Source organism: Scomber scombrus, chromosome 8, assembly GCF_963691925.1.
Source record: "Scomber scombrus chromosome 8, fScoSco1.1, whole genome shotgun sequence".
NCBI classification, from domain to species: domain Eukaryota; kingdom Metazoa; phylum Chordata; class Actinopteri; order Scombriformes; family Scombridae; genus Scomber; species Scomber scombrus.
The window spans coordinates 24059144-24072433 of NC_084977.1; the positions used below are offsets into that span (position 1 = coordinate 24059144).

Here is a 13290-nt window from a genome sequence, read left to right on the forward strand (position 1 = left end):
CAAGAATACAGAATACCAACAATTTTACTATCATGTGTGAATAACAAAATAACTTTACTCTTTATCAAAGTTGATGCTCACTCACGTTTGGGCTGTCTCTCCAGTTTCATGTTGATGTTGTTAGCCGAGCTCCCCAGACTATTGTAGGCTTCCACAGTGACAGTTTGGACTTCCTGGTTCCACTCAAAGCTGTAGGAGGACACCAGCTCGATCCGTTCCCTCATCACAGTGCCACTCGAGGACTGTTGCTGGACTATAAATCCATCCACACAGTAGGAGTGCCCTGATGTCAGGAGAGGCTGGAAAAAAGCAGATCAACACATCATTTTTATATATCTTTTACTTATACGCCTAAATATGTTTATATTGTGAGTTTTGTACCTCAAATAGCAGAGTAACATTAGTTTGGTTTCTGTATGGATCATCCTGAAGAACTCTCCAGAAATCAGGGCCACGATCAGGAGCTGAGAGGGAGACCAACAATAACATCACATGAAGTTTTACCTCTGTATTAGTGGTGGGGGTGATGGTATGATGTGCATCATGTGCGTCGTGTGTGCCATTTTCCATTAGCACTTAAGTCAGAAGGTCACATGTGATTTAAAAGGTTACATGAGGCATCAAGCTGTATCTCAGACACACCGTGAGCTGTCATTACTTTAAAAGGTTTGTGTGATTTGAAATTTTCTTCAGGAGTGATATTTATGGTGTTTCACCTCTGCTATTTTCTGGCGTAGAGTAAATGGAGTCACTCCAGTCGCTCCAGTAGCCGGTGCCGTTGGTGTGCATGCAGTGCACTTGCACCACATACACACGGCACATATCTGGAACGGCAACCTCCGCCGATGGCACCCGCACTGGATTATGAACCTGAAGGCATGACATTTTTCTCAGTCAGTTACTTAAGGCCCATTTAGAAAAAATAAAACCACCTCCAATATCTTGGAGTGTAGTACACATATGGTTCATCTATCTATCCACTTAACCGGTGGAAATTGTTTCCTCATCCTTATCATCATTTTGATTGAATTTTGGCAAAAAGAAGCTATAAATAGTGTCCATCCAATTTCCAAAATATTTTGGCCATGTGAGGCTATGTCAAAGCAACCAGTGTCATTTAAGTAGATATGAGACATAATAAGCTGAACCAGCTGAGTCCCGGACCTGTGTGACCTCCTATATATTGGTTTCTGTTGTTCTTGGTAGACCACAGATACTTTAATGTGAACCTTGTCTTTTTTAACAATAATACAATGACTGAACACTAGTGAATTGGAAGTGCTCTGTGGCAATCTATCATTTGTTAACTTTACAATATCTCCAGTCAAATTGAAGTTACAGTTTTCTTCAATTTACCTCCTATAGCAGGGTCAGCCAAATACCATCTATAGTACTGCTTAGCAAAACTTTCTGGTTGTTTAACAATCAAACAGAAAATCTCACCTTCCACTCCGGCTGAGCTCTGACAGTGGACAGTGAGTGGAGTCGAAACTGACACTGGAGTCCCTCAACTGGCAGAGAAGGTGGTTCCCATGTGATCGTCAGGACCCCGCTGCTCCGGCTCACTGCCCTCACTTTAGTCGGTGTGTGCGGTTTCACTGCAGGTGGAACAGCAGGGCATTAGACCATGTCAGTCTCAAGCAATTTCACAAACTTCAGTAGTAAAGGTTCATTGTGTGAAAGTATGACAGCTGTTATAAAAGATCTGATAAAAAACAATGTTGGATAATGGACAAACACTACCGTGGAAACAAAAAAACTTGTTTAGATCTATAGTAAATCCTGAGGAAAATGCTGACCTTTATCAACGCTCTTCAACCTTACAATTTTGTCCTTGTGAAAACAATTTAGGAATCAATGGCTATATTACAATTTGGTTATTAAAACCATCTTTTCCAAAATATGCCACTCAGTATTTCCAATGGCAAGAAATGAATCTATCCGACAACATTGTTTTTGCTATTTCCAGATCACAGGTTGATTTGTTTTTTTAATAATCAAGTCCAATGGAAACTTTTCAGAAATGTTTACATTATAAATGTTAGGGTAAAAATATATCAGCTGATGTATTTTAACAGAATTTTCTTTTACTGTCAAATATTGATATTGACCTATTGTAACTTGAACTGCTCAAACAATCTGCTAAAAAAAAAGCACTCATACAGTAAGACACAGTGTAGCACAATGAGTTTCTTCTCATCTTATAGATTGATATGACCATTGTTAAATACAAGTCAATCACTGTTTCTTTCTATTTTGAAAATTCATCTTACTCACCATGATCTATTGGTGACAGGTAGACAGGTTTGGACCAGATAGGGCCCAGACGGGATGGCACCTCCAGCCACAACTTGTAGCAGTTCATCCTCAGGGGCTGGATGGTGCAGGATTTCTGAGAGAGGCAAACAGGTCCCATCTCCCCCACGCTCTCACCTGCTCTCTCCCTTTCCTCCATTACATCACATGGCAGATCAGCCCACCTGCAGTGTAAAAATAGTCTCATGTAATTTCACTTCCTTTTCTCTCCACTTAATACAATCTGATCAGCACAGTTTTCATGCCAGAGAAGTGCAGCAGATGTGTACCAGTATTTTTCACCAACATTACTGTCAGTCATGATTATAGGACAAACCAAAAGTGAATGCACAAGAAATGTTCCTCATTGCAGAGGAAAATTGAGTGGATGACAGTTCAGTTTAAAAAGTTACTGTTCACATGCTTTGCTTTGAAAATAGGTTTGGCTTAGCTAGCTTAGACTTTTTATGTGGCATTAGCTCTTGCTATATACTTGTCCCTATACAAATAAACACAACATAAATAAAACAAATGGGAATTACCCTTTAAATAGTTTTTAAACAGTAGTTATAAAACTCCAAAATGTATTTTGGAGTTTGAACAGATGGAGAACTGAAGAAAAGAAAGTAATTTCTGGTGCTGCACAAGAGTTATTAAGCATGTCGAGACACAACATCCTTCTTATTATGATAACTGTAACTGAGCTCATTGACAAGAAGTTAACCACCCAAAGAAACCTCCAGGCATCACTTCACACGATTAAGGACAAGAATTTCCTGATTGTGTGCAATGATCGTACCAGTGTTGTCTGGCAGACTGTATTCAGTAGCTTCTAGATTTTCAGCACTCTCATTACCCGGTGTTGATTTGAGCTTTCAGTAACAATGCCACAGTTTTGTGAAAACATTGGAATGCACTTTATCAAAGGAAATAGCTACTGTACAGTATGTTAACCCTGCTTTACCTGGATAGGAATTTGGGTTTAGTCCACTGTGTGTTCTTCCAGCTGCAGTCCATAGCATCAATATCACCGTTGGTTTCACATTTTATATCAATGGATGCTCCTGAAATTCACAGGAAGAAACACTTTTAGGGAAAATAAAAATAAACTTCCCTTGAGTTAACCTCAGTGCACTGAGATTATAATGGTTCACATTTTTTTGCTATCACATGACGCCACTTTCTTTCCTGTCTTTGTCCACTACAGTGGAAAACTTTCACAAAAGCAACATGGACTTTGAGCAATTTCAAAACATCAGAAGTTAAATACACACTAAGAACAGATCATACATTTCTTAAGCTGTAAATAACTGGACATGTAACAACTGTAGTTATATGCAAAGCTCACCTTCTACATAGATCTGGCTGTAGGGGATGGTCCACTCCTGCGTGCACTGCAGCAGGTCATACATTCGAGTCTCTGAAGGGCGCACTGTGATCTGGCTGACCTGGTTCGGGGAACAGTAAGTCAGATCTATAAACATATTTACATAGACTGAATTTTTCTAAAAATACACAGGGAAGTCACTTAACTTTTTGGTAAAGTTCCCAGAAACACACTAAGAAACAGAGCAAAGCCCTGGAAGAAGAGTTTTTTCTTACCCACTGGTTGACTGGGTGGTACTGGCTGCGATGAAGCGGCTGTTGGAAGTTGAGCATCCACATGGCCGTGCTGGCATTGATGCTGTGGTCGTTGAATACACAATAAACTGTTACGTTCTCTCCCGGTCGCACCACCACTTTCTCAGGGATGTAGCTCACCGCTGAACATACACAAAAAACATCATGATATGGTTTGATTATTATGTCAATCTTTTTGCAGTATTTTTCTGTCAATGCACCTTTCAGAAAGGGAGACACAGAGCACAAAAAGCTACATCAACATAAAAAAGGAGGAGGATAAAACAAACACCCTCCGTCGAACAAACGTTTGAGTCATTCTCATTCATTCACAGTTTCAATTATACATTTTACAAAAGAAAAAATAAATAAATTTGGAAAACCTTTCTTAAAATCCATTATGTGTCACATGGTCTGACATGGACTGAGTATGAGGGTTATCTAACCACCTTTACAGACAAACACCTGCAGCCAACCAAGGACTGTGACTCATCAGCAAAAGAAAAGAGCTCAACAAAAGAAAACTTTAAAAATAAAGTTATAAAGCCTTATAAAGCTTTTTCATGATCATGATTACTGTTCATGCTTCGTGTGTACTTCTGTGGAAAGTTATAGTTTGTTGTTTGTACATGGGTTCTTGCATTACAAGCTGTTGGGTTAGGGTTAGGGTTTTTTTATATACTACTAAACTTTCCAAAGAGTATTTATTTTACCTTCCCCAAACATTTCAATTAATTTACTCTGCTGTTTTTGGAAGACTTCCTGCCACCACTGGTAATACAGGAAGGTTTCTGTGTGTTGTTTCAGTGTGATGACTCAAGAGTTGCTGACTCTCCCAAACTTTTAACAACTACACTAACTTAGGATGACAAAAACACGTCTTTACACCAGGGTCAGGTTTCCTCGTGTGATTTAAGGTAGAAGATCAACCTTCTGTCAACAGAAACACATACATGTGCATGTGTAAACTAAATTGTTAAAAACTGAAACAAAATCAGGTATTCACACACACACACACACACACACACACACACACACACACACACACACACACACACACACACACACACACACACACACACACACACACACACACACACACACACACACACACTTCTTTCATGAATGACAGTGCCAACAAATCTCATTTCTCTGTTCTCAGTTTCATCCTTTTAAAAAGCTAGAGTACTGCACCTGGATGTCTGCTTCATGTTCCCCCCTATAACTTGTTATACAGCCTGTGAAAATCTATTTTTTTTTTCATGCCATTGTGTCATACTATATGATTCATAGCTGGTAGCTAACCTTGAGACCAACCTCTGAATCAGAGTCTATTGTTGTGACCATACTGGAATGAGCTCTTCATTAATGGCTTCAGGTTAATGAGCTTGCCTCGTTTTCAATAGTTGAGCACTGAAATAAATCTACCTCAGATAATTGAGGTTAGTTCTTGGACCTGTCGCAGTCAATGATGAGTTCTTTTCTACAGGATCTCTCAAAACATGAGATTTGAATTGCAGTCAGCAAGACTGGATGTTAGCCAGTAAAAAGGTGAAATTGTGTAATTTTGCTCCCTAATTTTATGATAATCCAATCCTCCAATTGCTGCTCAGCTCAGCTGTTAGTTCTGAAACAACACAGCTCACTGTCTGTCATCTTTTTTGTTCTGTTTGCAGCCCATCCATATTTTTTTCAACAGAACTGAAAAGAAAATTACATTTTGCAACATTTAAGGCAGACTTAATCTAATCAAAATATTGAATTAAATAATGCAATTACTAAGTGATTTCTGTTAAAGGTGTATGAGGAAAAGAACCAAAATAATAAAAAGCAAACACTTCCACTTCTGGGTGTATTTTGTGTTACTCTATTTTATTCTAGTCCGTATCTATTTCAGTCTGAGCAGTTGAAAGAGAATGCTCCTTACTGTCCAGGTAAATGTGGTAGGGTTCACTCCAGTCACTCCACAGTGGGGGTTTATCCAAGCTGGAGCAGCGAACGTGGATAGTGTAGTTCAGTCTGGGCTTCAGATCCAGAAGCATCCTGGGCTCTGCGGGTACAGAAACCACCTGACGACAGCAGGGAGGGAATGAACAAACATTTACACAACTCACCTGAGCAAAGTTGGGCATGTTCTAATAGAGCGATGATTGACTCCATCTATCATCGTTTGTTGTGTCATCAAGTGTAATTGCTACCATAACACAAAATCTGACTGCATCCATAACTGGAGGGTATGTGTATGTATGAATATATCTGACCGGTTCTTTGTGCTTTTCAATAAAAAACAAAAGTTGATTATTTGGGAAACTCTTTCAAAGCAGTGTAATAGTAGATAATTCCTCTTTTTTCTACTAGTATGAATACCACATATTAAAAACAGATTAAGGTTGTTTCCTTAAATTATCACTCTAAATGTAAGAAGTATCTAATATATAGCAAAAAATACTTCTTATTGACACCCAAGCTATTAAAAAAGATATAAAGAGAATAACTGAAAACATACTTTATTCATAGGAGTCTCACTTCTGAATGATCATACAGTATCTGAACACTGTGAGCACTGTTGAATTCTAACTGCGCTCTATGAGGCACTTAAAACAGTTACTGCAAGCAAGCAAGTCACACTAAATAAGCACCTGATCATGACAGTGGAAATTTGTTCTGCGTGCAAGCAGTGCTGCTGCAGTAAAAAGCAAGTACAGACAGGGAATGTGTGACCTGCTGAATGCATAACTTGTATAAGATTCTCTTATGTGGTTTACATGCACTTTAAAATAGAAGCGTTATATTTACTCCACAAACTGCTGTAATCTTTCTGCACATATGCTTCACAAAAAACAAACTGACACAAATTCTTGTCCGTCATAATTGGCCTACTGTATGATTTATAACACAGACATATTTTTTGTACTTTCCCTTCTGCTTTTGAAACATCATTTGCATATGAATGGAACATTTTTGCAATTCACACATAATAATCCTTGTTTGGGACCAAATCAAAGCACTGAGGCACCTATTCATGCTAAAAATAAATTGAGAATAACAAATGTGACCTTTTAGTTTCAACATAAAGTAAAAACAAGCCTAACCTAAAGTAACCTACAGGAAATGTCAGACCACATGACTGCCAGTGAGTGCAGTGGCAAACTCTTACAAGGTGCCTCTTACTCTATATGGTATGTTATCTCTGCTTAATGTAGCACAAGTTAGTATTTACCTGCCAGGCTGGATGAGTGGTGTTAGAAGAGTATCGGACCTCATATCTCAGCAGACCAGAATCAATGTCTTCTGGGTCGTCCCAGTGTAAAATCAGTTCTGCCTCAATAGTCTGGATATGTGAAAGGCTGACGGGAGGACTGGGTTTCACTGTAGCATTAAAAATAGATTAAGAACATCATGTATACAGTATGTTCCACAGCAGAATCAATACACAAATTATTCACAATCATGAAACCACTTTGATTCTACATTAATATCTGAAAGCATTATCAAGGGTTACTAAATCCTACAGATCATTACAATAACAAGAAATAAAATTAAAAGATTAAGTTCCTTCTGGCTCTTAAAATTACTATTAGTTTCTACCTGTTACAGATTTTGAGGATCTGTTGTGTGGCCTTAAGGTCAATTATTAATTTGTTTATAGCATATATAGGGCTAGTCATTTACTGTCTCTGAGAAAATGACAACTGTACTGTACATCTAAAGGTGGCATTTGCTGTAATTAAACTTTTCTTCATGCGATGATGATCAATACTGTTCTAGTCCTCATGCCAGGGTTACCAAATAAATAGGGATTATTAAATAAATTAATCAATCACAACTTGAGTATAGAGTTAATGAAGAATATAGACAGCATATAATGGAATTTATCTGCTTGGCACAAACAAGAAATTCCCATCACCTTTGGGTCTTTACATATGAAGTTTATGCACTTAGATGTCAATGAATCCATTTTGAATCAAACTGTGCAACTGGAAAATGTTCTTTTTTAATTAATTATCGTTACAGTGTATTGAACCTGATATTAAGACTAAATTATTGTTTCAAAATGACTTATTTTTTAATTGAAGTGAGACAGGCAAATATGTCTCAGTACACAACTGAAATACAGTCAGAGATAATTGATTCTCATTTAACCACAAATATGCCTACGGGGAGCGAGGAGATTACTCAACATTATGAGTAACTACTTTACAATTTATTTTCCAGACTACTAGATTTAAAAAAAAAAAAAAGAAAAACCTTTTTTTATTTGCTTCTGAAAGGTTAAAGCTACTGGCAATCATCATCTAAAGGTTGGAAGAAAACATTATTGGACTTTTTTTCTAGAGCACTCAGAGGGATGAAGGCTGTGTTATTAACGCTGTACTGAACTAAAACAGGAGCAAAAGGGTAAATGTACAAAGTGAACAAAGTCAAACCTGGACAACATGAGGTTACAGCTCAGTTTGTGTTATGCTCTGTCAGTTTAACCAAAGAGGTCTAGTTGAACAAACACAGCATGGAAAGTCCTTGTCTATCACTGCAGAGATCTCACAACCGAAATCACACACACATAGAGAGAAGGCCATGGCTCAGCTGCTCTCAGCTGTATTCCAGTCACGTCTGCCAATCACACCCGAATGAAACTCCTTCACCTTATCTGTCCGGATTCATCGCTGTGGTGGTTGTTTTTTTTTAGACATTAAGGATCTTCTTCACACATGGCTGTTTTGATTCTTGATGCTCTAATGCCAGTAATTTGGTTACTCTGTACAAAAGTGAATGCCAGGAACTTGCTGGACTAATGGCTTACTGTACTGCACTTGGACAGTTCACTGCAGTCGAGTTTGCATTTCTTGCTCTTATTAAACAAGCAAGACTATTGCTTTGCTGTTGCTAAACTGTATCATAGGGATCGCATTGTAAGAAATGTACGAAATGATTTAATGAAGCACAAATAAATGAGGCAAGCTCAGAAAGATGGCTCACCAAAAAAAAAAAAAAAAAAAAAAAACAACTGACAAAAAATGCACCACAGATTTATGACGTAGGACAGAGAAAGGTGGAGTTGCCCAGAGATAGGGCAAATCTAACTGTGTGTATTAGTTACTAACTTATTGCGAAATGGGTTGTACTTTCTCTGAAGGCATACTTCATGGAGGTTGCGTGTAAGCTGTAACTATTGTCTTGATTTATTATCAGTTGTAACTAATTATTTAAATCTTGTTCCAACAGATACTTAATGATCTATAAGGACATTTAATTAATTTATCAATACAGCCGTTAGATACATCTTATAAAGTATGCCTAACTTTAAATCATAGTAGTAAAGATTAATAAACCTCTTATAAGCACACTATCTAAAGTTTTGAAATGTGAAGTTTTTACTTAAAACTTACTAGGTGAACACACTCCTTTGGAAAGGAAGACTGCACTGTCTTAAGTGCAGCAGAATGTCATCAGGCCATGACATTATTTAGTTTTCTCAACAATGACCACAGTAAAGTACTTTTTTACTAAAGAAAACAGGAAGCTTCCTTCTCTGGGGCAGATTTCTGCATGTATGACTGCCTGCTAAATGTTGATTCAATTTTGTTTAAAAAGAAGCACTTGCTCTTTAATTCTGAGAGACTTAAGTTTATTAGTTGTTTTAACTGAGGTGGACTAAGAAGTTATGGATCATTTTAAACTCAGACAAACTGCAACATATAACTGTAATACAAAACAAACAAAGAGTAAAAAAAATAAATCCCTCTCTTACCAGGTCGGGCTGGAACTCTGAGTAGAATTGGCGGAGCTACAGCTTTGGCGATGCTGACAGTCACCGTAGTAACGAAGCTTGTCGTAGTGTCAAGTGGGAGTGAGCACATGAAGGAATCCTCTGCTTCACAGATGACAGGGTTATAAGATGCGTCATTCCCATCATTCACCTCTGAGCCCTTTTTCTTGGAGCTGGAAATGAAGACAAAAACTACTTTGGTCACTCTGTTTCCTTAGTGAATGTAATTTAATGAAAACTAAGCATCACTGAACATCCAAAGAGTAGCAAAAAAGATGTAAACAAACATGTAAACAAAATAAGACCATTTAAAATCAATTAAGCAGACGTCTATCACATTAAAATTCCTTTTGATCATATCACATGATCTTCAGCAGCATAGAGGAGAAGACCTTCAAGTGCACAGAAAAAAACAGACAAAAAAAATCTGCAAATCCAGGACAACTTAGTCACTACACCTGCTAATGAAGCTGGATCGATCAGTCGATTAATTAGTTGATCAACAGAAAACTAATCACCATAATTGCTTCATTATTTTAAGTAATTTTTAAGAAGACATAAATTCTCTGATTCCAGCTTCTCAAATGTGAATATTTTCTGGTTCTTTAGACTTTTGTGATACTAAACTGAATATGTGTGGGCTTGTTGCAACAAAATAAGATATCTAAGGATGTTGCATTAGGCTCTGGGAAACACCAATCGACATGTTTCAACATTTTCTGACATTTTACATATTAAACGACTAATTGATTAATTATAATTGACAGATTAATGAAAAATGAAAATATCTGTTAGTTGCAGCCCTTTTTGACATGATCAGACTCCAGAAAAGCTAATGAATGGACCTTGTGGTGAAACTTTTTTGTCATATTTTGACTTTGGAAACAAACTTTTCAGAACCTTGACTGCACAACAAGAGCTTTACTTTGTCCTCCGTGTCTTGCTAAATGTGCTTTAGACCAATTGAGAATTGGTCTCTTTATGCCAACCACAATAAAAGCCTGGAGTCAGTGTGATATCACATAGCTTCCCCTCTACTAATCAAAGCAAACACACAGGCTTAACCTCCCGGTGCGCCATTGGGTAAGCTTCAGCTCAGACTTAACACACACACACACACACACACACACACACACACACACACACACACACACACACACACACACACACACACACACACACACACACACACACACACACACACACACACACACACACAGTGGAGAAGCAGGACAGGAAAAAACAATAAGTGTGTGCAGCTTCATACTCACAGCAGGCGCTGCAAGCTAATTGCCATAAGAGCAGCATTCAGTGTGTCTGATGGCGGGTCGTGAGACTGAAGATCACAAGTCAAACTCTCCCACCTTTCATCAATTCTGCACAGCATGTCCAAACAGGTGCCTGACAAGAAATTAAATTTGGATGTTAGTAGCACCAACAGTGCCATCTCCACAAGTTAACTGTCATTTTCTCATAAAGGCTTCTGAGAAAACAGCCTGGCTTAATATTCTGAGAAGTAATCCTCTGCTTGGGAGCTTCATTTTATAAACAGAGAGAATTATTATTTGTCAATTATTAGTCATGGAGGGGGAAAAAAGTGGATTTCAAAAGTCTTAGATTCATCCATTTTAGATCAAATAAGTTATTATTTCTTTGTTTCTTAAGCTGAAAATAATTTACACTTAGATGCCAGTATAGTTTTGATATAAAATTACAAAGTTTTTATTTTACAGTTGGACAAAATTTACAACCACACCACACCTGCCAGTTAATGTCACATACATAACATATATATTGCAAATTATATGAAAGCAAATGGCTAGTATTTATATCAAATATTTCTGCATGTTGTAGACTCTACTGTAGGTTGTTACCTAGGACCTGACCTGGCCAGAGCTCCTCATATCTATAAAAGTGTATTTCTATGTTCAAGGCATTTGTTAATCCACTATGGTCTTTGAGACGTTTTTGTTGATAAAAGTAACAAAAAATCTGGAAAGTAAAATGACAATGAAAAATTATGAAATTTAGAATTTAGAATCTCTGTGGACCTTGGATTGTGTGTAACAGAAGATTTAACACACTCCTGACAATCAAAAGGCCTCATAACACAATCAGAAAGCACAGCATAAGCACCTAACTTCACTGTTAAATTACCATCGCCTAGACCTGAAGCTGGAAGCGGATTAGCTAATCACCATTGATTTGGATGCGTCACTGTGCCTCTTGGATCGATGCAAACAAACAAATCTTCCTCACCTCCCTCACGCCTGAATATTGCCTCACCTCCATCTTCACCTCCACACTGACAATATCAAGAGAGCATTTTATGATTGTGACTCACCCAGCCCACAGTTGCACAGTTTAAACTGAACAACCCTCATTCTTTTTTACTTTGGTGCTGAACCATTTCCTAGATAAGTAGAAGTAATAACATCTAGTTTGATTCTATTGTGCTGACTAAAAGAAAGGGGAATCCTCATGTGCCAGAACATGTTGTGAAATAATCAAAGCAGAAGACTCTCATTGTCACCCACCCTGACAGGAGGCAGGGAGGGATGCCAAATGAAAAGTCATTAAAGTGTAATGAGCCTGTCATGCTGATCTTTGGGGGCGTCTCTATCAGTGACAAGTGACGGCATTGCAGACAGAATCGTGAGGCTCTCTCACTCTACTCCAGTTTGTTCTGATGAGCAAGAGCCATATCAGCTACCCTGTTGCTACTTAATTATATCACTTTAAGAATTGAAATACACAGTTAAATATGTTTGTGTTCTCTCATACAGCGATTCATGTTTGTCCTATACTGAGCACTATTTTTATTGTACATTTTGTCTGGAGTTGAGCCTTGAATGGCGTGAAACTGCCAGCTGGAATGTGTATCATGTCACCTGTTAATATAACAGAGGAAACAAACAAAACAGGGGCCCATTCATCAAAGCACTCATGGTCAAAAACTACTAGATTCGTTAAAATCATTGCAACCCTCAGCTTTAGTAACAGTGTGTAAGTCAGGTCAGTAACCTGGTAATTACATTGATACTGGATGATTCTGCATGTCTAATCCAACATTCAGAGACAACGCTAAATGCAAAAAGTAGTGTGACCTCTACACAGCTAAACAAACAGTAACAGTGAGGAGTTTAGGTGTGGTGAGAAGGCGTTGTAACGCATCCAACTTTTTCAAGTCTTATCACAGACCGGAAATTAACATTTGCCTTTTCATCATAACCACAATCAAACAGAGAGTTATCTAATCAACATTGTGTGAACTCGTTTGGCACGGGCTTGACTTTTAACAGACATTCATTGATATGTAAGATTTAAATTAACAAGGTCTTTGATTAAAGTTAAGGAAACCCACTTGCCAAACTGTCACAATGCATGTAAGTAGTTGCCAGATAGTCTGGTTCATTAATCTCAATGGCCTGAGTTTGGTATTTCACACTCTGTGACTTTTGTCCATCATATTGTTTCAGTTTGTGAAAACTTACGAGTAGAAAGTTCAACTTAGATTTTAACTCTACATTGTCCAGTGATTGTGGAAGGCTGAGATGAAGCCTCAATCAACCCCTATAAAACCTGTCTCAGATCAGAGTTTAATATTA

At 37.8% G+C, this 13290-nt stretch overlaps 2 protein-coding genes across 2 annotated transcripts in view; both read right to left on the reverse strand.

Annotated features, from left to right (window-relative positions):
• Positions 1–13290, reverse strand: part of ak4 (adenylate kinase 4) — a 439278-nt gene that overhangs the window by 349860 nt on the left and 76128 nt on the right. The gene's annotated exons all lie outside the window — the stretch shown is intronic.
• lepr (leptin receptor) overlaps positions 1–13290 on the reverse strand; it is a 40916-nt gene that overhangs the window by 6940 nt on the left and 20686 nt on the right. Inside the window, exons 5-16 of the mRNA XM_062424064.1 lie at positions 10954–11083; positions 9665–9855; positions 7136–7284; positions 5843–5984; positions 3898–4058; positions 3644–3743; positions 3260–3359; positions 2278–2480; positions 1444–1598; positions 717–870; positions 382–464; positions 86–299 (exon numbers count right to left, since the gene is read on the reverse strand). Of these exons, the coding sequence (XP_062280048.1) occupies positions 86–299; positions 382–464; positions 717–870; positions 1444–1598; positions 2278–2480; positions 3260–3359; positions 3644–3743; positions 3898–4058; positions 5843–5984; positions 7136–7284; positions 9665–9855; positions 10954–11083 (1782 nt within the window). The remainder of the gene's footprint in view (positions 1–85; positions 300–381; positions 465–716; positions 871–1443; positions 1599–2277; positions 2481–3259; positions 3360–3643; positions 3744–3897; positions 4059–5842; positions 5985–7135; positions 7285–9664; positions 9856–10953; positions 11084–13290) is intronic.